Source organism: Dichomitus squalens (genome assembly GCF_000275845.1).
Source record: "Dichomitus squalens LYAD-421 SS1 unplaced genomic scaffold DICSQscaffold_18, whole genome shotgun sequence".
In the NCBI taxonomy this organism is placed as follows: domain Eukaryota; kingdom Fungi; phylum Basidiomycota; class Agaricomycetes; order Polyporales; family Polyporaceae; genus Dichomitus; species Dichomitus squalens.
Window position 1 is genome coordinate 446,480 of NW_006766900.1, and position 14,573 is coordinate 461,052.

General features: G+C 54.0%; 7 protein-coding genes across 7 annotated transcripts; 6 read left to right on the top strand and 1 right to left on the bottom strand.

Annotated features, from left to right (window-relative positions):
* Positions 1-790: 790 nt before the first annotated feature.
* DICSQDRAFT_170901 (uncharacterized protein) lies at positions 791-1,578 on the top strand (the record flags this gene model as incomplete). The annotated part of the gene is made up of 2 exons (XM_007366533.1): positions 791-1,345; positions 1,414-1,578. The coding sequence occupies 2 exons, from the start codon at positions 791-793 to the stop codon at positions 1,576-1,578; spliced, it is 720 nt and encodes a 239-aa protein (XP_007366595.1).
* A 104-nt stretch (positions 1,579-1,682) lies between these two features.
* DICSQDRAFT_170902 (uncharacterized protein) lies at positions 1,683-2,551 on the top strand (the record flags this gene model as incomplete). The annotated part of the gene is made up of 4 exons (XM_007366534.1): positions 1,683-1,835; positions 1,908-2,121; positions 2,183-2,319; positions 2,375-2,551. The coding sequence occupies 4 exons, from the start codon at positions 1,683-1,685 to the stop codon at positions 2,549-2,551; spliced, it is 681 nt and encodes a 226-aa protein (XP_007366596.1).
* A 132-nt stretch (positions 2,552-2,683) lies between these two features.
* On the top strand, positions 2,684-2,842 carry DICSQDRAFT_25739 (uncharacterized protein; the record flags this gene model as incomplete). The annotated part of the gene is made up of 1 exon (XM_007366535.1): positions 2,684-2,842. A coding segment is annotated over one exon (159 nt), but the record flags the coding sequence as incomplete, so codon positions are not given.
* A 2,123-nt stretch (positions 2,843-4,965) lies between these two features.
* Positions 4,966-6,637, top strand: DICSQDRAFT_137320 (ER lumen protein retaining receptor). The gene is made up of 6 exons (XM_007366536.1): positions 4,966-5,071; positions 5,124-5,192; positions 5,575-5,731; positions 5,797-6,054; positions 6,367-6,462; positions 6,534-6,637. Exons 1-6 carry the CDS (start codon positions 5,050-5,052, stop codon positions 6,568-6,570), a joined length of 639 nt encoding a protein of 212 aa, XP_007366598.1. The 5' UTR covers positions 4,966-5,049; the 3' UTR covers positions 6,571-6,637.
* A 591-nt stretch (positions 6,638-7,228) lies between these two features.
* On the bottom strand, positions 7,229-7,838 carry DICSQDRAFT_62231 (uncharacterized protein; the record flags this gene model as incomplete). Its single annotated transcript, XM_007366537.1, has 3 exons — positions 7,229-7,309; positions 7,369-7,592; positions 7,706-7,838. The coding sequence occupies 3 exons, from the start codon at positions 7,836-7,838 to the stop codon at positions 7,229-7,231; spliced, it is 438 nt and encodes a 145-aa protein (XP_007366599.1).
* A 1,727-nt stretch (positions 7,839-9,565) lies between these two features.
* On the top strand, positions 9,566-11,981 carry DICSQDRAFT_181225 (HET-domain-containing protein). The gene is made up of 3 exons (XM_007366538.1): positions 9,566-9,631; positions 9,686-10,665; positions 10,720-11,981. The coding sequence occupies exons 2-3, from the start codon at positions 9,700-9,702 to the stop codon at positions 11,641-11,643; spliced, it is 1,890 nt and encodes a 629-aa protein (XP_007366600.1). The 5' UTR covers positions 9,566-9,631; positions 9,686-9,699; the 3' UTR covers positions 11,644-11,981.
* Positions 11,982-13,826: 1,845 nt separating this feature from the next.
* DICSQDRAFT_170906 (SKN1-domain-containing protein) lies at positions 13,827-14,566 on the top strand (the record flags this gene model as incomplete). Its single annotated transcript, XM_007366539.1, has 3 exons — positions 13,827-13,865; positions 13,917-14,052; positions 14,120-14,566. Coding segments are annotated over 3 exons (622 nt in total), but the record flags the coding sequence as incomplete, so codon positions are not given.
* Positions 14,567-14,573: the final 7 nt, after the last annotated feature.

A 14,573-nucleotide genomic window follows, 5' to 3' on the forward strand; every position in this document is an offset into this window, starting at 1 on the left:
TTCTCTTTGTCCCGCATATCACCTTGCTAGTGTCGGATCGCAACATTGTCTCATACTTTATCCCTGCCTGCCGTCCGTCGAAGCACAGCGTGCCGCTCAAGTCCGCCTGATCCCATAGCGCCCTCTGCAGCCGTCTTGTACGACCTGATGACGATGAGGTGCGTTCGTCCATCCTTTCTACGCCTCAAACACCATACAAATGTCTTATTGTCCTAGCTCCCTTTCACCGCGCCCTCACCCACAAGGCCTACTTGCGCCGCACAACAGGCCACGATCCGTCGCTCCGCCACAGATTATATCTTGCACCACACTCCCCTCATCCATCCTATCCCCCGCATGCACCCTTCTGCCTGTTACGACTGACTGTTGAGCGAGTAAGTGGAGACGAGCGAGGCAGGCAGGAGCGCCGACGAGCTCTGATCGCAGTGAGACTGGAGCAGAGCTCAACAGGCAGGACTGGAGACAAGCTGTGTATTGAGTGAAGTATCTACAGAGCGAAATACACGATGGCTTACCTGGAGACAAGAGGTCGAAACTAGAGTCTCCAGGTAGCAAGGGATCCAGCTATATACAGGGAACGAACAATGGGCGCTAGAGAACAATAGCGTCGCCATGGGTACGAAGTACAAGGGGTGTAGGACAATAGTGGACGTGGGGACAAAGGGAGCTATTGTCCGTGTGCGGACAAAGGGAAACCATAGCGAGTAGTGAACAATAAAGGAAACGTACGAGGCAATGGTCCGAATCGAAAAGGAAACGTGGCGCCGTGAGGGCAGTTCGTGACACTGCCATGTCGCACGCTACTCTCGAACAGCCTCTCGCTCGCCCACCCACCACAATATCCTGGACGACCGAGTACTTCACCAAGCCCCCACCGTACGATGCATGCGACATAGCCGCGCTCATGGCCGCGGCGTACGCCGACAAGTCCTCATCCCAGCGTCGTCCACAGGATGTTGCACCACTAGCAGGAAGCTTTTCGTGTGGCGCATCCGCTGCTCCGTGGATATCAAGCCCTCGAAGATCAGCTCTGTACCTGTCGATACCTTACTTGCCGGAGACAATACTCTCAGCCGTCCGTATGCACCCTCCTGTCCAGCGCATGCCCAACGATCTGCTCTCGTCGATCTTCTCGATTGCGGTCCTGGACGAAGAAGACGACGACTCGCTCACCTTCTCAAACCTGATGCTCGTGTGCCCGTGTTGGGGAGAGGTGGCGATTAACTCCCCGATACTCTGGACGCGCATTGCAATGGAGCGTGTCGCACGTGCAAATGGCGACAGGAACGGGTTCGCGTACACGCACACCGACCTGAGCACGGTGGAGACGCTAGAAATACTTAGTGTGAGGCATAATGGGAGCGTGTTTTGGTCGCCCCCGTTTACGACGTCGCTGGCTATATTGAACTACAGGGCGGATCACAGCTTATGCGGCTGGATAACGAATGCCTCGCAGAGAGGCTCGATATCGCCTGCTTGGGATTCGCAATCATGCTCATGCTCATACTCCTGCTGCTCGTGCTCATGCTCCTGCCCCCCCTCCCTGAGCCCTCTGTTGGAGGTGTCGAGATCTTCTGAGCCATGCGCTTGTTGTTCATCCTCTTCTTTTGGGTGTCTCCCCACAGTTTTGCGTGTCGGACAAATCACCTTGTACATATTGCTGACGTGTATCCGAGCAGACAATGAAAGCATTTGTGGCGGTCGCAGACCTCCGATTTGGACCGATCACCACTATCCGACGGAAGGGTGCACCTCCGAAGAAGATTCCGTGGTCAGCATTCATGCTTTCGGATGATGATTGGGAGCGCGTCAATCTCTGCGGTAAAATTCTAGAAGTATGTGCCTTATGTCCGTTTGCACTTGTCTTGTGATCGGAAAATACTAATGCATGTTCTTACACCATATAGGATGCAAATAGCTATCATCAGATATGTTCCACCACACGCTCGCCAACATTGCATCAGGTGATCCCCACTATCGAGCGCCTTGTCTCGAAGTGGGAGAAGAAGTCTCAGGACCCTGACTACGGGTTGTTTCATGACGCTCTCAAAGCAGGTCTATCGAAGCTTGACAAGTACTACAAGAGGCTGAACAATGCAGACGTCTACATCCTCGCCCTCCGTACGTGGCTTTTGTTATTTCTGCTCTTGCTCTTTACTGACGTAACATGCTGCAACAATAGTCATTCACCCCTACTACAAGTTTGAGTACATAGAACACCAGTGGGGTGGAGAGGCCGAATATCTGGCTGATGTGACAGCTGGCATTCCAAACCCCCGGAACTGGGTCGCATATGCCCGTGAAGTTGTCGAAAAGGCTGTGGGTTCTGTATTGTGACTATTGCTGTTTAGTTACTCATGTTTACCTGCTCTAGATGCGGAAATACTGGCTCATTCGGTTCGGGCGTCTGACAGCAGATGCTGCGAGACCAGGAGCTGAGGAATTGTCTCCCACTGGGACTGATTCAGACGATGAGTATGATCGTGCATGCCAAGCCACGCTGCGGCGTGGAGAGCCTGAGGACGGATGGAAATTGGAGCTCGAGAGCTAGTTCAAGGATCGTGGCACTCCGGAGGTCAAGAAGGACATGGATACCGTGAAGTATTGGGAGGTAAGTGTGTTTATCTGTGCCCCCAATAGTTGTTTTCACCAAATTGCCCTGTTGTAGTGCTTTCACAGGTCATGGCCCACGCTAGGTCGGATGTCTATAGACATTCTTCCGATTGCCGCAGCCTCGGTAGATATTGAGTCGCTTTTCTCACGGGCAAAACAGGTGTCTACCGACCGCCGCTCCACCCTCGATCCAGAGCTTTTCGAGCAGATCAAATGCCTGAAGTATCACTGGAAGCCTAAGCTGGTTGACTACGCACGCGCTAATCAAGATACCATTGAGGAGATTTATTTGCAGAAGTTTGAGAGCATGGAGAAGGCGGAGCGTATCATAGCTGAGGCATACGGGAATGATGATGTAACTAGCGGCTCAGATTCAGACTAAGTAGCATTATAGTAGCTGTTTCGGCATTGATCTCACTTCTTTTTTAGCCTCGAGTCGGTCATGACCGGTCCCATAACCAGTCAAGACCGGTCAAGACCGCAAAGGACTGCAAATCAGTCTTGACCGGTCTCGGCCATATCGAATCTCTATCCACGGGGTACCTCTCATCAATATAACATTAGACCTTCTTGATCCCATACCGCTGATCCCATATGTCATTCAGGTCGCCCCTGTCTATAGTCCATGTTCTCCCCTTTATCGACTCTACATGGTTCCGATGGCGCCCGTTTGATTAGCTGCCGGGTTTTACGCCAGCTTCTGCCCACAATCCCTCACGTTCGAATAATCGCCATCGAATCATATAGGTGTAGAATTCAAATATGAATATATTGAGTGTGTTACAGACTACATAATATGTACGGGATGCATGTTACACGGAACGACATGGGATACTGGCCCAACACGATACCTGGTCCCCTCGGACACCCTCCTGTTCTGTCTCCTTCCCGCTGTCCTGCTCGCATGAGCATCGCGAGTCTGGCAGTCGATGTTGCTGGTCAGCAGATGTACAAATCGAGGGATTCCAAAAGCACGTATACGATTTGCTCGACTCACCTGCTCGACAACACCAACCCCGGACTCCTGCGTGTCACAAAGCCTGCCCGCTTGGCTGCTGGCCCCATATACTGAGACAACGCTAACTGCACAACACATTAGTCCTGCGTGAATCAAGATGATTCAAAGGGCAGAACATACCAAAGGAAAGGCGATGTGAATCACCGAATCTTCCTCCTCAATTGACTACTATACAGAATGATGAGCAACTGCCTTAAAGGGCGTATCACATGCAAGGGATAGAGAATGATGGCAGAGACGAACCGTACTGGACCAAGGGATGGAGATGCAGGTAGACCACAGGTGCAGTGAAGGTCGAGGATGGTGAGGACAAAGATGATTCTTGCCATAAGTCCGACGTCGTCAAAAACTTTATACCTCGCAACAAGCCCAAACCTTCACGTGTCCGCCGGAAAGCGGAAAGATTGGCCGAGAGGCGATGGCGTGCTCAGACATATAGTTGATGCAGTTCACGATATCATCACAGTATGAGCCCGGTATGAGAACAATGTCAGAGAGGAAGTATCGTAGAGACAACGGGATGAGACTTCATCGATGTCAGCCACCATGTGGCACCAATATAGGCGGCTGATACCCATCCCGTATGGCGCGCATCTCGGTCTTATGATATTGGACATACGTGATCTATAAGGTTGCCTCCTAAGACCATTTTGATATCTGGAGTCGCCCGGCGGTGTAGTCAATACATCATCCAGAGCCACCGGTATCTGTGCAATTCAGCCAGAGTGCAGCACTCGCCGAACATCGCCGCCGCAAAAGGCAGCACTGTCTCCTGGACCGATGGGATCTGCGATTGGAACTCTTGGAAAGACAAAGTTTTTCCGTTGCTGCTAGACATGGGACAAGACTCTGATAGCGTAGCCCCTTATCGCATCGTCCGGGCTGTTAGAATGTTGAAATTTGCCTGTGCTCGTACGGAGGAGCCGCATCTTCCGAGAGGTCGATCTAGAAGGAGAGAATCTATGGTGTTTAGGCGGCCGACAGAAAGCTAGAAGAACTACAATTGACGGCAGGATGTTCGCCGCATAGTTGTTCGTCGAAACTGCGATGATGGTACTTGATCAATGAGCGATCGACTCCTCGCTACTTCGTGGGCAGAACAGACTGGGTCTGTGTTTCCACGAAGTTTCTCACAAGGCGGTTCCTATGCGCTTCATTGTCGACTCCTACATACCATGCCTTATATTCGTGAATAGATCTGGTAGTAGATGTAGCGCCTGTCAGAAAGATGATACTTATCCGTCAGAAACGCGGTTGTTCGAATGATAAGAGGGTTATTTCCGGAGGATGCCGAAGCGGTGCCAGGGCGCCGGGCGTCTCTGTACACGTCGCAGGCGGTCGTGTCTTACTCCCTCGTCATCGTCCTCGCTGCCGAGCCCGCTGTCGTCTGTCTCCAGCAATCTCCTTCGTTCACGGCCATGAACTTGTTTCGGCTATTTGGTACGTTTCTGGCAATCTTCCGGTATATCCTGAAGCTGAGCCTCCCACCTAGGGGACTTGTCCCATTTGGCGTCCATAATTATCCTGCTGCAGAAGATTCGGTCCACCCGGTCATGTCGAGGTATGTTACTTCAATGTACTATGCTGCGCGATGCAAGCTGGTGCCACAATATTGGAGAAGGGTCAAAATGGAGGAGGGTCAGAACGGAAAGCGGTTGGTAGCACAGACGGCTCCTCGGTTCGAGTCGAGTCCGGAAGACTGCTGCCTCGCATATCGGCAACTGTAGCTGGGAGGCCGTACATGTTTGGACTAGGCGAGACCAGGCGGTACCCCATATGCGCAAAACGTCACCTATCTGCGCTCGCATATATGTCGTCGTGAAATGCCGCGCCAGCGGTGTGATGACGCGCGGTGACAAGGAGTCGGACGACCACGCGAACGCATGCTCTGCCCTTGCCCTTCCCCCGGCCTGTTACCCAACGGTGCTGACCACCGCTCGCAGGCATCTCCTTCAAGACGCAGGCGCTCTACGCCACCGTGTTCATCACCCGCTATCTCGACCTCTTCTACGACTGGGTGTCGCTATACAACTTCACCATGAAGGTCTTCTTCATCGCGAGCAGTTGCTACATCCTCTACCTCATGAGGTACAAGTACAGGTCCGTCCTCTATACTCGTTTCACCATGTATGGGCTCACGCGTCCCCATGATGACCGCCCGCTAGGCCAACACACGACCCGTCGATAGACACGTTCCGTGTCGAGTATCTCCTCGGGCCCAGCGCGGTCCTCGCGCTGCTCTTTCACTACCGTTTTACCGTCCCCGAAGTCTTCTGGTCGTTCTCGATCTTCCTAGAGGCGGTCGCGATCCTTCCGCAGCTGTTCATGCTGCAGCGTACCGGGGAGGCGGAGACGATCACGACGCACTACCTGGCTGCGCTGGGCGCGTATCGCGCGCTGTACATCCCGAATTGGATCTATAGGTACGTCATCGGCGTTTGTGGTCGTCTGTTTTCGTGGAACGTGTCTCGCGACGGCTTCTCGTTGCGCGTCGCGTCGCGGTGCTTGGTCAAGAGTATCACGCATTTCTTTGCGTCCGGACGTTGTCTGCCTCATGCAGATTGGCTGCAGACATGTTGCAGATATGCGCCTCGGTCTCCGGATACCCCCATTCCACTCCAGACTAGAAGCAGCCTCCTCCAGGGACATCGTGGTATCTGGCAAGCGTGCCATGCGCAGCTATCGCCGGAGACGCAAAATGACGCGCAGCATACTGACCAATCACATCCCCACAGATACTTTACGGAGGACATGGTCGACCCCATTGCCGTCACTGCGGGTATCGTGCAGACCGCGCTCTACCTTGACTTCTTCTACGTCTACTTCACGAAGTACGTCGTCTACCCTTTTTCCGTGTTGCGGACGTGTTGTGCTCAATGGACATGTGCGATGGCGACCACAGGGTGCTGCAAGGACAAAAATTCGAACTACCTGCATGATCGCATTGTCATACCCGATTATAATGTATTGTGTCTCCTAAGTGTTTGTGCGCGGAACCAAATTAACTGGCCAGCCACGTTCTGAGTACTGTAGGAGAGAGGGTCTGGCCATGCTTGGCGTTCTGGTATATGTGCTCGTATGAGTACAAGATGCATTGTGCAATGCACGATTCTGCACTGACAATCAACCTCAGCTGCTGTTATGGGAGACATCACGCAGGTGACAGCCTAGAGGATTACGCGCAGTTCTACATTCAAGTCCTGATCCTTATCGTATGCATGACGGACTTGAACTCGATTGTCCGTCCGCGAAAGCTCCTTATAACGTTATAATACGTGAACACCCGGAACGCGCTATGGCATCGTTCTCTACAAAAGGTTACGAAAGGTAGTAAGTCGTTCGCCATTGCAGAGCATACAATAACATCGTCCAAATGCGCACCAACTCAGTAACTCTACACCTCACCCAATCAACCTTGAACCCCCCCCCCCTCACATACCCCGACAAAATCATCCCGTCCTTCTTCCGCGACCAGTCGTACATTGCCTACGTTTGGTCCAGCTCCATGCCCATTCCCGTGCCCATACGCATACCCCGTTCATACAGCGTCATCGGCCCAACCCTGAGCCGCCGCTTGCGTCCGCGCTCAAGCCCACATTAGCCATCGAACATGGTCCCGTCCATCCGAACTCCCATATTCTGCTTGACATCCATACCCAGCTGCTTCATTTTAGCCGCCTACATTGTGCCCCCGACTCGCGTCAGCAATCTCGTCTCTGATCAAGAGGCAGACGCACCTGGATCCGCTCATTCTGGACTTTGCGGAGCTCCATCAGCTGCTCCTTATTCATGTACGAGTCGTGCTCGACTGCGCGCCGCTTGTGGTTGCTCGCGTGCGCGCGCATGTCCGCCGTAGGGTCGTACAGGTCGTCTGATGGTGGGACGTACTCGCCGGCGCGAAGCGCGGACATGCGCCGCTCATAGTCGTCCATATTGTAGAACTTCTCGTGCGGGAGCGTAGCTGCGGAGGAAAGGGGAAAGGTATCGTCAGTCAAGGCTGCCTCGTAGAGAGTGTGGACAGAACGGGGAATTGTAGGCGAAGAAGAGGAAACGCCAAATGATATGGGAACTTACCAGTGTTGTAGTCTTCCACGAACCGGGCAAATTCTTTCTTCGTCTGGTCTTTCGAAATCGTCTCCGGGTTGATCTTCCGCTCTTCCACAAGCCATGCGCGGAACTCTTGCTCCTTGTTATACAAGCTAGACATATAGACATATGAGACGACATGCACATGGGTACATCACAGGTATGTGCGGGTCAAGACGCGACGCCCTGATTCTGAGGTGACCAACACGCAACGATCTCTGGGACCTCTCGTAGGTCCTCCCGCTAGGTCTCCGCCAGTTTAGGAGACGCCTTTGGAAAGGTCTGCCCAGGGGAGGGTGTGACGAGGGTGTGACCCAGCCAAGCACATATCTGGTGTAGCGGAAGAGCAAATAGGACGTGGACGTACTCGGTTTCGTTGATGATGCCATATTTCCCCCACTGATGGTGGTCGACAGCACCACTCTTGTGCTTCTGCAGGATAGACGTGCATTGGAAAATAAACACCATAGCACTCGCAAGCTGTACGCACCTTCTTGTCCTTGTCCTTCTTACTCTTCCTCTTCTTGTCCTTCCTGTCTCTGCTCCTACTCCGCTTGCGATGCTTATCCTTCTTGCGTTTATGCCTTCTCTCCCCATCATCGGCCGAGCTTGACGAGCTCGAAGAAGAACGTGACCGCGACCTCCTCCGTTTCTCCCCTAAACGTTCTGGGTCCCGTCTTCTCTCTCTTGATCGTGAGCGCGACCGTGAAGGGGACCTGTCGCGGCGCTTCCTGTCACGCCTATCTCTCCTACCGGATCGCGAGTTTGACCTCGATTGAGATTGTGGTCGTCGTGGACTCGCAGAACGTCTGCGAGGTGACCTGGAGCGACGCCGGGAGTAGTCGTCAGGAGGTGAGCGCGACCTCCGTCGGTCATCGTTCCTATGTCGGTCTGGCTCTCTTGCTCCATCTCTGCTTGGTCTATCTGGACGATCCATGTAAAAGAGGACCAGATATACTAGGGTAGATGAGGATATGGCAGTGATGGAGAGGTACAGCAGAGCTTGCAAGGCTGAAGTCGACTTGCAGGACGCACGGCTCAGGGCGCTAATGAAGGCGCAGGCGCTTCTCAGCTTCACTATCTCAGTTCTCTCAAGGCTCCAATTGAGGTCCCCCGCTCTGCTTCATTTCTCCAGCTTGTTTCTCCCGGTTTTCTCCCATTAGGGTATAATTGTGAGAGCCCATGGCAAAATTAAGTAGGCCATTTCTACGTCGCTCAAGACACAATCGCCTGGATCTCGAGCAAGCAAAGGTGGGGTATGCGGAGAGCTGGCCACTTTCCTGAATGGCAATCACGATGTTAACTAAGTACCAGCCAATGAAAAACCAACATTCGGGCTGTGCGGCGGATGCTTTCACACTCGCTCGAGAAGAGGTGGAGTGCGATCTCGGGCAATCTCAACTCCACTTCGACCCTCTATTTCGTCGCACAGGCTCTGACAGATATACCCTATGTCCACCTTTTCTTGCAAGATGTCATTCCCGAGATTGCCGCATACCGTAGCATTTGCAAATTGGTCCAAGGTGAGTCGAACTATCTAAGCACATCGGTGCTGAGAAGTAGACAAGCTAAGTCAATTAGGACATATCGTACAATCCCCGCTGATATCATTTACTAGATTCCGACTATTGCCGATGGATCAAATTCGATATGCCGAAAGAACTTACCGGAGACCCCTACATAGTACATATCGCGGAACCCGATCTATTGCGAGGTCAGTAACTGTAACACAGTGTCTGAATCAAACATGCAGCACGGTCGGTTGCCATGGCTGCCTGCAGTGTCAACACGGGTTGATTCACACGGGTGCTGCGACGGCCCTCGTCTTCAAATGTCGATCAAGAGTCAACGAGGAGACCTGATCCTCCCCATCGTCTACTTGAACAGCTACATCTATTACGGCCAACGGGCATGGTGAGCTAGGTCCTAGATGCGATTATGCATAGTTTCTCACATCCTCATCGCAAGACAACTTCAGATCGATGTGGCTCTTGAGTACTGCTCGCGCTGAACTCCAGTTCTTCTCTGCCCCGGAAACCGTCACCGGCGGCTATGCGATCCTATCCCATACTTGGAGTGACTGCGAGCAGTCGTTCGAGGAGATTCAAGCTACCAACCAGCAATGCAAGACCACCGGAGAGAACCCTCGCGACCTCGCATCGGCGAAGATCCGCGAGTGCTGCATCCTCGCCGAACGCCACGGGTACCAGTGGGCGTGGGTAGACACGTGTTGCATCGACAAGACGAGCAGTACAGAGCTCTCCGAAGCGATCAATTCGATGTTCCTTTGGTATGCCTGCGCGGAGGTCTGCTTCGCGTACCTCGAGGACGTCCCGAGCGACTGCGTGCTGGAAGCGCCCGACTCGGCTTTCCGGACCGCGCGCTGGCACAAGCGCGGGTGGACATTGCAGGAGCTCATCGCGCCGGCGCTCGTCATCTTCGTGGCGCAGGACTGGACGATCATCGGGAACAAGCTACAGCTCGCGCAGTTACTTCAGCAGGTCACTGGGGTATGGTGGCAAGTGCTGACGCGGGAGACCCACCTCTCTGTCGTCAGCGTCGGGCAGCGCATGAACTGGGCGAGCTCGCGGAGCACGACTCGTGTCGAGGACGAGGCGTACTGCCTCATGGGCCTGTTCAATGTCAACATGCCTACGATCTACGGGGAGGGACGTCAAGCGTTCCAGCGCCTGCAACACGAGATCATGAAGCAGTCCTTCGACACAAGCCTGTTTGCTTGGGGCCGCTCGTTAAATTCTGACACACTAAACCCTCTGGCAGGGCATGAGATCTACAAGTTTTTCAACACCTCGTCGAAGAACCACGTCTATCTCCTTGCCCACTCGCCATCAAGCTTCACCAAGCCATTCGGGCGGACAATACGTTATGTACCATCCGCGACCTACCCGATCCAGCCGTATCTCGAGTGGCAGTGGAAGAAGGACCCTGTAAGAAATTGCAGGCATCAGCTGACACTTAACCATTGACTTAGCCTCATTCAGAATGAACCTGAAGACAGCCCCCGGAGGCGGTACGGTCCCTTCGGGCATGTCGAGCTGCCGAAGTTCTCCGTAACGAGCTATGGACTGGAATGCCGCTTCCCAATCATCGAATCGGATGGGCTCACCGTCGCTGTACTTCTCTGCGATACTGGCCGCGAGCACGTCGGGCTCCTGCTCCACCCGTCGAACTGGCTTTTCCAGGATCCCACCAGGAAGAAGTACCACAGCGGCAACGGATTCAGGCTGGCTTCCGGCAACGTCGCCTTTGCACGCCTCATCTCCCTCGGCAATGACCTCTACAACCTCCGGCTCAATGGCAAGACGGTTACGGCGGAGTGGCGCGACATCTTCATTGCGGACAGCCCGCCGCCCACGAAGAGGGACGTCCCGATGAACCTCTGTTACCCGTTGCACAGTCTCCTCCCTGCGCCGCCGTTCCGTATCCCTCACTGGCTCATCGGGAGGGTGACGCTGCTAGGAATGGAGCTACGACCGCTGTATGTGCGGAGCAAGCCTGTGGATGGGAAGCCGCTTGTGGTGGTGACGACGTTCGAAGACGTCAACGCGAAGGAGGGGTTCCGGCTCATCCTCGGGACGTGCGGGGAGCCATCCGATAGTGCGGTGCGTTGGGCGAAGGCGACGCCGCAGTACTCCGCCACCTGGGGTCTTGATTCGGACGTGACGCACGATTGCCAAGAGCACCATTTAGAGGCTTGGCCGGGCTGGACGAAGGATTTTGGAGACATCGAGCGGACGATCCGACTGTCATTCTCGCGCTGCAAGCTGAGTCCCCATCATACCGTCGTGGTGCATATCGAGTTGGAGGGAAGGGTCTACAACGCGATCAAGGACCGGACGAACGTCAGGTTTCCGTCTCGGGAAGAAGCGGGGCTAGTAAGGACGGGCGTCGTTGTGTCTGACTGACGTCCTATCTTCCCTCGGTGGAGGTGCTCCTTCCCGTCCCAGTCCGCTTTCCGGGAATAGACCGTAGTCACCGTACTCAATTATCGTTGAACATGGAGCTGTCGCAGATGCGCTAACCACATAGTCTGCTTGACAGCGGCCCTCCGTCTGTGTCGATCCGAGTCGGTCGCCACAATCATAGATGATACCTGGATGTCTCAAGGACCTTCACGATTGTGCTTGTCGAGCTGTCCTTGCACTTCCGACAGTGCATGCAGTCTTTTTGTCTTGTCCTCCAAGCAGGAACGTTAGATTTCGAGTATAGCTGCGTCGAAATGTATGTATGTTTTACGGCTTTTCTCCAGAAAATCTGCTTCCTGATGCATCTCAGCACGCCCCCGGATGCCTGTCATCGTGCTTCCCTTTTGTGTCGCCCCGAGGAACCCAGAAAGCTTCGGAGCACTTTGAGTAGATACTGAGAAGTTTCTGGACACCTGCCAACTCGAGATGAGAGCTCGGGGTCCACCCTCAGTACGTGGGAGGGGATCCAACGCCTCAAATTTTTTTGGCTTGAGAAGTACTATTTTGGGCATTCGCCACACCCCGGGTGTTTTCCTGGCAATCGTGATGTGCACCGCGGCGCCATAAGTACATATACACGGCTTGACCATGGTGTAAGCTGAGATCGCTTCCCACGACTACGATTGCTGAAGGACCAGCTGTCCAATTCTGGTCCGTCGAAGCACATCGTACTGAACGCTTTCGCGTACATCATCCTCTACAGCGCGACTATCGCTCATGCTTGAGCTGCCTACTGCGATCTAGAGACTTACTTACTTGCTGCAAACTTCTCGCCGTTGTACCTCCCCTGTACAGAAGTGGCGCCCAGTGCCGTCCCGAAGGCGCGGCCTTCTCCTCGCACACTGCACATTGCCCCGGGTTGATGAACTAGCACCGCGAGCTGCATCTTATTGCTCCCGAAGCCAGCCTGCAAGTTTCAGGGGAGGGCATATGCCGAGTGTATGCTGGGTACCTGGAGACGTCAGCCGGCTTGTACTCCCCGGCATGCGAACTTCCTTCCGCCACGCAAGACCTGACTAGCGTGATTGGGACATCGAAGCAGAGATCACGAAAACGGCCCTCATACGAACCCTTTCAACGTTGTTGAGTACCGCACCGGGAACCCCGGCGCAAGGCGAGATTTTGATGTCGGCTCAGGTGTGTTTCAATACTCCACTTTGTCTGGCATGCTCACGAATCGCATGGCTGGAGCAGCTTCATAGGGGTGCTCAATCCTTGAAGCCACTCGCGTTGAGAGGTTATTGATGGGGACCGTTGGGCTAGCTGAGACTGGCCGCTCAACGGGTCTGCAGTGATGTTGGCACTGGTCGCCCCGCACAAAGTCCCCCAACATGTGTCAATCGACGTAGACGGCTCTCGTCTTCAACATACTTCAAATTCATGTTCTCCGCTGCCTTGGTAAGAGCGATAGGCCCGTAGGATGGGAAGGAACGCGAAGCCCGACGTCGCTTGCGTGCCATATGCGGGGCACTCGGCTAGTCCATCGGTCCCTATCAATTGTTTCTCAGCGCCGCCAGTGACCAGTGGCCTCAAGGATCGAGCACGCCTACGAGAATATCATGGTCAGAGTCATCACGAATACTAGCGACGTTAACGGTGTTGAACGCCGTGGTGGCATCCGTTGCTGTCTAGAGGTCATCTACGGCTCCGTTCGGCATCTCTGATAGGCTTAGCAGCGGTCCGATGGCCATGATGGTACAGATCCCTGATGGCGACACGGCCAGAGATCTTGTGAGAGAAGGTCCATTGGTGGCAGGCCTCCCAAGAAGGGTTCAGTTCCCCGTCAAGGACGATGTATGCCTACCACTTCTTCCATGCTGATGACCACCGTCGACACTTTCGCTTGTAGCACCACCCCCTCCATTCGTTTTCCACTTCCTTTCCCTTTACAGCCCTTCCTGTTTGTGTTATGCATCCTTCTCGGAGAATCTTAGTGCAGAGTCCGCTAGGAATGGAATCGTCTGCCCACCTCCTTTCTGCAGAAGCCTCTGGACGCGTTTACGGACGGCCCCGACCGAGGTACGCCCCAGCAGCGCAATTCGTTCGCGCGAGTTCTCATTCTTCGTTGGTATGCTTCTTAAATTCGACCGTGTATCTCGAATCTGAAACGGCAGCTACAGTCTATGACAAACGATGCTACACCACCCGCGATATCGGAGAAGGTGCTGTGATTGTGTTCATTGCAGACAAGCGTGTCGCTGACGCTCTTGCAGTACATTCTTCCTATGGACCCACGTACCTTTAACGGTTTGGAAGAGGACGACTATCTGCACAATCCAGAGCCGAGGAAAGAGCGCATAAACAGTAGCGGACACATCTTCACGGGACGCGGTCTCGTCAATCTGGGGTGTCTGCTTATTCTCGTCGGAAGCATTGTGGTACTATTGTACGTCTTCCCTAATTCATGTTCATCAAGACCTCTGGCAAACATCAGATCCGAGTTGCGGGTACCCCATCATCTCATGGCTCAACAAACCACAGCAGTCGTATCTGAATGGATTCGGCTTGGGGGGCACCAATCGTACCGGACAAGTTCCGGACATTCCTGGGATCCGCGGCCTCATCGATCGCGACACCCCGCAGGAGGTGCGGACGAAGAGCGACTATGTGACCGGCAAGAAGTGGCAGCTCGTCTTCAGCGACGAGTTCAACACCGAGGGGCGCTTTTTCTACCCTGGGGACGACCCGTACTGGGAAGCGGTCGACCTGCACTACTGGGCCACGGGGAACAAGGAGTGGTACGACCCGAAGGCGATCACGACACGCAACGGTTCGCTGGAGATACAACTGTCGAACCAAACGAACCACGGCCTCAACTATACGGGCGGCATGCTCCAGTCCTGGAACAAGTTCTGCTTCACGGGTGGCTT